This window comes from Coenobita brevimanus, chromosome 94 (genome assembly GCF_032717465.1).
Source record: "Coenobita brevimanus isolate Jiangsu-jjx chromosome 94, ASM3271746v2, whole genome shotgun sequence".
Lineage (NCBI taxonomy): Eukaryota > Metazoa > Arthropoda > Malacostraca > Decapoda > Coenobitidae > Coenobita > Coenobita brevimanus.
The window spans coordinates 13,600,436-13,608,907 of record NC_137047.1 but is presented as its reverse complement, the minus strand read 5'-3'; the positions used below and the strand labels follow the sequence as shown (position 1 = coordinate 13,608,907).

At 39.9% G+C, this 8,472-nt stretch overlaps 1 protein-coding gene across 1 annotated transcript in view; it reads right to left on the bottom strand.

Moving 5' to 3' along the window:
• Nucleotides 1-1,557: 1,557 nt before the first annotated feature.
• The window catches only part of LOC145413007 (uncharacterized), a 468,549-nt gene continuing 461,634 nt past the window's right edge, over nucleotides 1,558-8,472 (bottom strand). Inside the window, exons 33-35 of the mRNA XM_080282828.1 lie at nucleotides 8,000-8,142; nucleotides 7,013-7,142; nucleotides 1,558-1,966 (exon numbers count right to left, since the gene is read on the bottom strand). Coding sequence (XP_080138954.1) covers nucleotides 1,558-1,966; nucleotides 7,013-7,142; nucleotides 8,000-8,142 — 682 coding nt within the window. The remainder of the gene's footprint in view (nucleotides 1,967-7,012; nucleotides 7,143-7,999; nucleotides 8,143-8,472) is intronic.

Here is an 8,472-nt window from a genome sequence, read left to right as displayed (position 1 = left end):
GCTATATTCCCTAAGTTACTTGTGTTGTATTACCTATTACAACCAGTGTACCATATGAAAATTTAACAACCATTACTTTAAAATAATAATAATAATAATAATAATAATAATAATAATAAAAACAACAGATCTTACACTGCTTTAATATCCATTACCCTGGAAGGGGTTATTCATGACACACTAAAAAGATTCTCTAAGTCAAAAATGAATTCAAAACTTAATAATCTAGCAACATATTAAATGAAAATTAAAAAACAAAACAGTACTTCTACCTTTTTTCTATGACTTACTGTATTCTGACTTAACAGCTACTGTAATGGACTGCTTTAAAACCAATATGGCGGACATACACACAGGGGGAAAAAAATATCTGCAAAGTGCAGTAAAAAAATGCTTTAATTTTACTTCAGTCCTTAATCAATATACTGTAGAATGATAATGGCAATTACTCTAAAGTACCCCTGCGCAGTACAATGATCCCTTGGTTATCGCACATAACTGGTACCAAACATGGTATGCAATAACGGAACTGCATGATGACGAAAGCAAAGAACCTATGGGATTTATCCTAACATGTAACAGGCATCCCAAGTACAAGCCAAACTCTTCCCTTTTATAACAATTTAGACCCATTACATACAGATTTTCCCTATGTGTCAACAAGTGGGTTGGCGGAGGGTTAGTGCCCCTCCCTGTAAAGCAACTGACTTAAAGACAAATGGCCAGCCCTTACAGGATTTTGGCATCTGGCTGCAGATAGTCATACAGATATACTATTAGGGCAAGCATCAAAACCCACAAAGGCATAGTTAGGTTAACAGACTCATGAAAAGGGCACAAAAAGGAAGAAACACATATCACAGAGAGGCCTGAGATGGGATTATGGTAAGGAGTTCTGAGGCCAAGAGGAGGAGTTAGTGTCTCCACCACCCGAGATCAACTCCTCAAGAAGGGCCTCTTCTCTGAATCTCTCAAAACCATCGGACACAGATACTGCTACCATTACTGTTGGCAGAAACCAACTCACGTGCATGAAAATGATTTTTAGCCGAGAAATGTGCGACAAGTGCAAAAGTGCAGATTTTCATCGTGAAGTGATGACGTAAACCAGTATATCCGAGAGTGTAATAACCAAGTGATCACTGTACTATAATGTGTGTGTGTGTTTTAAGTACTATACTATACAGTACCATAATGGGACTCAACCTTTCAACATCCTAATACCTTCACGTTATCAGCTCAAATGATTGTCAATTATCCTTTTACAATGAGATTTTAAATTAAAATAAATTATGTTATACCCCAAAGAAAACTAGAAAATTAAGTCTGTACCTTGTTTTCACATAAATTTAAACTGCAATTATATGATGCACTTTATATAAATCAACTAGTAGTAACTGGCATCCTACATTGGATTATCTGTAAGATAATTATTTCACATATGGGCACTGTGAATTAAATTCGTAAGCCTAAAGGGGCTCACAGCTTTTCATACCAATTATCACTGATTAATGGTAGTTTAAATATCCTACAGCAGTGTGTTGGAACACAATCTATTTAGAACTCATACTTGGACACATATATCAGCAGCTTAGCCACAGCTGATCCACTATACTTTCCTTGCTGATAAAGCTGCATATTAAGGGCAAGGTGAACTTCCTGTGGTCCCACCACTGGCTGCACCAGGGAGATTACTGCCTGATTAAACGATGTCCTCTTCAGATAAAAGAACTCCCTTGTGGCCTTGGGAATTCCTGGTGGTGCCTTGGCATCCTCCAGTTCCAGGCTAAAATGTACAGTTGTGGTGGTCCACAGTGGCCCCCTCATTGTGAAGAGGTCCACCTGGCCTAAGGGAGGCAGGGTCATGTTGCTCACTAAGGGGAGGAAGTTGTAGGAGTAGCTCAAGGGCTGCTGTTGACATGCCTCATCCCCAGCAAGGCAGTAGGAGGTCTCCTTCTTGCAGCGGCTGCAACAAGCATGAGAAATCTGCAGGTGGGTTTTCACAGCACAGAACCGAGTTTCAATAATCATATCAATGTATTTTACTTCAGCATAATTTTGATGATGAAAACAGGCTGCTTTAAATTCAGCATTAATGTATTTGCACTGTACAATGCTTTCTAAAGGAGAAATATTCTTTGTACAGTTCTCCTTCCAATTTTTCATTTTGTATAACTGAATGTGATACATTTGCAGATTCCTCAAAATGTTAGGAGTTATAGCAATAGCAATATTATACGCAGCAAGTATGTTAATCATACTACAAAATAAAGCTATGAAAACAATGGGAGTCATAATGCATGCTAGAAAAATATGGTTTTTGTACTGCACTGAGAGAGCCTCAAGAGGCAGACAGCGGCCACTGAACACTGTCAGGAGTTCTGTACAAGATAATAAATGCCACACACAAAATAAACAATTGTCATACAGTGCTATATATTTCCCACCCAATTAACATTTCTGTCCCACTTATATCACATATCTGTCACTGTATTATTGTACCATAATAAAATAATTTTAGTGTTTCCTGTTTACTGTATATCATACTCTATACATTCACTGAACATTTTTTTTTTTTTTAATTATTTCTTCATTAATGCTAATTTCAGTCAAGACAGTCAATAAATGTTAGATATTTTTCAATTCCCCCACCATCCAATCAAGTACTGCCACAGTAGCACACAAAAGTAACTGTACTTGGTACTAGAGAAAATTATGGTTATTTTGCCATACATAACCATATCTAGCTCCAGACATGCCGTTGGGAATAGGGCCATTATGGACACCGGAGAGGGAAGGAGAGGGACACAATAAAATTATGAAGAAACCGTCCTCATATTTCCCAAAAAGACAGGCTGTAAAAAAAAAACATGTTCAGGCTGTAAAAAATAACAAAACATGTGATGGCAAGTTTTATACAGCATATCAAATGTGACTTATTGAGAGTTAGAAACTACTCTGATTTCTGGAGCTGTGCTGACCACAACTCCCCAGGCTTGTTCCTAAGTAGGTGGGGGTGCTCACCATCCACTCACTCCATGTAATGTTGCTCTTGGGTGTCTGCCCTTTTCTCTCCTCCTTTCTTCCTTCCTATCTTCTTTTCTCTTCTGTCTTTCCTTACTTCATGCTTTCCTCGTCCTTCTGCCTATGGGTGACTTTACACTCCCTCTCTGTCTGTCTGTGTTTCTTTCTTTCTTCCATTCTTTCCTTTTCCCTCTGTCTATGGGTGACTCTACACTGAGTGACAAGTCAAATAGTTTCCTGTACACCAGGAAACCATGTACTTCGCTGGGTGGTAACAATATAACCAAATTATGGCACCTGGTGGTTCAGTGGGTAATTACAGTGCTCCAATCGGATTGAGCCGGTGAAAGTTTGTATCTAAGGGGAGGTTGGGGTTTATTGCTCACGTAATGCCACTCAGGGATAAATGAGGCCGATCACTCTCATCTTAAATGTCAGGTCAACTTGCCTAGCCCTAGGCTCCTATGCTCCCCATGGGGCAAAATAGGATTGGATGATGGATGGATGGATATATTATTATCACACCTTCTGAACCTTATCAGTCAGCTCAGTGATGTCTCTGTTGAACTTTTTCAGGATCACTGAGTTCCAACTGAAACCACATATTATAGAGGTACAGTATTATTATTTTACCTATGCTGTACTAACAGTTGTGGTAAGTGAGGGCACTCACTCTCTCTCTCTCTCTCTCTCTCTCTCTCTCTCTCCCTAGGTGACTCTACATTGAGTGACAGGTCAAATGGGTTCCTGTACCCCAGGAAACCAGCTACTAGGCTGGATGGTAACCATATAACAAATGACCTCTGGTGGAGTACAAAGGAAAGCAAACAGCAACAGACCTTATGGTCCTTTCGAGGCTGCTTGTTACAGAGCAGACTATGACTGCGAGATTTAATTCAACATGCTGAAGGATAAGGAGAGTAAAGCAAGAAGGATCCCCCTGCCTCCAAACCCTCCAGTTAAAACTGGCAGGACTAAGTGAGAAAACCACTGTGCAGCATGGAAAACTGACATGGAAATTTCATAGGAGAAACTAAATGGAAAAGTTATATTCTATAATATTTTATCTATAAGCTACCAGTTTGAATAACCAGAAAGAAAATGTAATAACCTGAAAGAGAATGTAGTAAAGTAAATTGAATAATCAAATAATAAATAACTAAGGCACACGTACGGGTACGTTGAGTTAACCCCTAAAGTAGGCAATTTGCTCAGCAGGTCTGTCCCTCCAGCCGCAAAACAGGGTTGATTTTTCGACTTTCACCAAGATAAAAATTTTTCTTCCACATTTCAAGAGACTGAATTTACATACCTGAAAATGTATGTTTCTGCCAGATTGACCAAATAGTTAGCGCACAATCGCCCATCAAAGATACAAAAATGTTTCCAATCCCCCATGGGCGAAAATAGAAAATGTACAGAAAATGCATTATTTATGGTAAATAATTATATATACATAACTAATGTCAATGAGAAGTTGGTAGGACAAGCTGTCAGTGTAGCATACGCCCATAGCAACAAAACAAGCCAGGCGAAAAGTGGAGGTGAAGTGTGTATGGCTGGAGGGGGGAGGAGGATGGAGGGAGAGGGGAGGGGGAATAGGGGAGGAGGGAGGGGGAGGAGGGAGAGAGGAGAAGGGTTGTTACGCACACACACCACTGTAGGGAGTATGTTGGGGTATGGTTGGTTGGGAGGGGAGAATGTGGAGATGTCGCAGTGGGGCTGAGGGAGGTAAAGTGACAGTGGTGGTGGGGGGTTCCTTCTTCCCCACCTTAGGGGGCCAATCACACCATACCATCCCAGACACCCTAACTCTCACTGGTCCGATCCAATATACGTCACCAAAGGGGTGGAGTTACCCTCCCCCAGCTTTTTGTGTGTCTTTAGCGGTCGTGCGGGACAGGCTGGCATATCAAATTACACAAAAGCATGATCATACGGCATTGGTCTTGAGGGGTTAACAGGGCGTCTGTAGACAGTGTGGAAAATGCACAGTGCACAGTGAGGATGTTCAGTGGGTTATGGCATTTCAACTGGATGAAGCCTTTAATGATATCCATCTGAAGGGTGGTTAGGGTTTATTACTCACATAATGCCACTCATGGGCAAGTGGAGCTGGTCACCCTTGCTTTGAATGTCAAGATTGAGTATGAGTAGTCTAGCCCTAGGCCCACAGACTCCTATTTATATAGGGCACACTGAGACTGGATGATGAATTAACTAACAATGACTTCAGCTGTGTTGCATAGAACTCTGAGAGATGTTGGCTTGGTTTATGCTTGTATTCTTCCCTGTTCATTATTCACCAGACACTCTTATACTCCCCTACTTTTTCTGTGTTCATTCTTCCTGCAGCACTCACCAGATTTACCCTATGATAATTCTGACACTCAGTTTAGTAAATGATAAAGTTTCCCTCATCCAATCCTTCTGGCACGTTTCCCACAAATATTTCATATCACCATCTCAACTAAATTTTACTTATGTACAGTACCCTCACGTCCAAGATGGTAATATTGTCGCCTGAGGGGTCCCATCTTGGATGAGAAACATCTTGGACCAACACAAGACCTTATGGAAAAAATTAATATTATCACAAAATCTTTTAAAAGTACCCCTTAAAAACATCAACTTAGACCTATTTTGGCACCAAAACAAATTTCCTCACCTTGAAAGTGTGTGTTTCTGAGCTTGTTATCTCCAGCTTAATAGCTCAGTTATCTCCAGCTTAGCAGCCTGAGGTAGATGGTGGCACTTCAAGGGGTTAGCAGATGGTTTCGTAGGCATGTTACATAAAAAGAGGCAATAGCCTAGGAGCAAACGCTGAGTGCAACATGTGGTAGGTGTGTCCATGATGGTCTGGTGAGGGAGACAAAAGCAAGCCCCACTAGCTCATCACGTGACCAGATGCCAATATTTTATTGGACAATATCACAACCACATCACTCTCATGGGTGCGGGAACCGTGTTGGACCGGGTGAGACCATCACAGCTGTATTCTCCTCTGATTTGGCCATTATGAACCATTGGTTCTGTATCTGACATATGGAACTGTATTACAGCAACATATTGGATTATTATTTATGGTCCCTGTCTTGGATATGAAACGTCTTGGACAAACCCGTCTTGGATGCGAGGGTACTGTATGTACCTCATCTGCTTACCCTTTTTTCAAACTCTTTGCAGCATTCTTCATTTCTGCCTTAGTCACACTCAATTACCACATTTCTTTGTGCATCAACAGCTGTACTTCATCAAATCCAGCTGTTCCCATTCATCTATTTTTCAGATTATTCTTTCCCTTTGTTCCATATTTCTCTTCCTTTTGTCGGCATTCTCCCACTTGCAACTCTTACATTTTCAGTTTCTTCAATTCTCAATCTAAAATTTTTGCAGCTCCTTGAACATTTCTTATTTTTACAGATAGTTGTGATGATTTTCTTCCAGATCTATTAAATACATTCTTTCTCTTTTCTACCCTACTTATCCAGTTCCTCATTCTTCCAGCAGAAGTCTTACCTCACTTCCACTCCTACCACTCATTTTTCTTTCACTATTCGTCCAATCTGCACATCCCATTAAGTTTACCTTTTCTACAAGCTGACAACCTTGAAACATCACACAGTTCTGGCAATCCTAACCAAATAATTCACTACTCTCTCTCTCCCTCTCCTCTTTTTCCTTGTTCTGTCACCAGCACTCTCCTGCCAGCATTTCTTCCTTTTCTCCTCTATTGCTCCTGCACCTTCCACATCCCATTAAGTCTTTCCTCCAGTACTAGAGGACACCTTTGCAACATCCTAAACAGCATTCCTAACCAAACAATCCCTGTATACATTTCACGAATTCTCCAAATCTATTTGCTCCCAATTCATTACTCCAAACACTTCTGCTACTTTATGTGCACATTCTATCACTTATTTTGTTTCTCAGCCTTTCCAATTTACAAGCCATTAGTATTTATGCAACTAATTTCACACCAACTTACTTCTTGTGTCTACTGTCACGAATATAATTTGCTGGACATGTGATTGTGTTGCACTTGTAACTGCCACGGGTGTTGACACAATGCTCATCAGCTCCTCGACATACGCTCCCATCCTCACACTCATTCACATCTGAAATGGGTATCTTATTTGGTTCCACTACACTATCCATGAAATGCTGATCCTAAGCAAGTGTGCATGTATTTCATAATGCATACCTGTCCAAGGTGCTCATTTTCTTTTCCTTTTTTAAACAGTAAACTACTTGCAAAACAGGGAGTTGCCATGTCTGTACTACAAGTCACTAGTTATGAGAATTATTTTTTCTAAAGTTTGATAAGCTTCTGACTGTGTGTGTGTGTGTGTGTGTGTTTCAAAACTAATTCCATCAGTTCCAATGCCCTAATACCTAATAAAACCTACTATAAAGGTTTAAATAATTGTCTAAAAATAATTTTTACAGCCACCATTTAAGCTACTGAGAATGCTAAGAGAATACTATCAATCAATTGCATGAACAGGTATATTTATACCTCTCAGGAATGGGTGTATTGATAACTACCCCTGTCCTACCAGCCAGTAAAATACATGGTCAACAAATGGGATGGGTGTGGGGAGGGAGGGGGCTGGGTGAATCCCACTCCCCTTTGCATGTAATATTGTGGCACAACATATGGACAATCAAATACAATGTAGCAGTGAGTCAAAAATAAATATATAAATAAATAAATCAGCATAATGAAACAGTTTCAAAATGTAATTTAAATGAGACTGCAACTGCATGCAGCAAGGGATATTATTGTGAAGTAGAACAAAGGGAGATTCAACAAAATTGCTTGGTTAAATACGCCAAGGAAACATTTCTTCCCTGGCCAACTCCTACTTTGAAGAACCTAAAATAAAAAATACATTATACTGTACATTTGAAATACTGTGCCTGTGCAATATCTTGCATATGAACACAAATGCTGTACATGTTATTTGCTCACCTTTGCATGTACGCCCATCATCTGCTAGAGTGTACCCATCTGGGCAGGAACAAGTGAAGGAACCTTGAGTATTGACACAAAACCCAATACATAGTCGTCCTCGCCCCCGAACCTCCTCACATTCATTGATGTCTTCACATGTCCTTGGGGAATGCATGAGAGTGTTAAAATTAAGTAATACCCATTAACCAACAAAGCTTATCCTATTTCTATAACAAACTTAGGTAACAAAGAGCTTTTTGTTGTCACTGCTGTCTTACTAGAGGGTGCTAAACTGCTAATAGCTCAATCTGTAATGGCATATTGAGATCTTAATTGTTTCAAACACTTTCAGACAAAATTCAGTACTATACCATCCTAAGTCAAACACTCCCTGGAAACTTTTTGAAATTGCTGTCCAGACCATTCATATCTAAAGTATGTGATAAAAAAAGGAAGTGACATCATGAGCACTCAGGCAAAATTACTGGGCT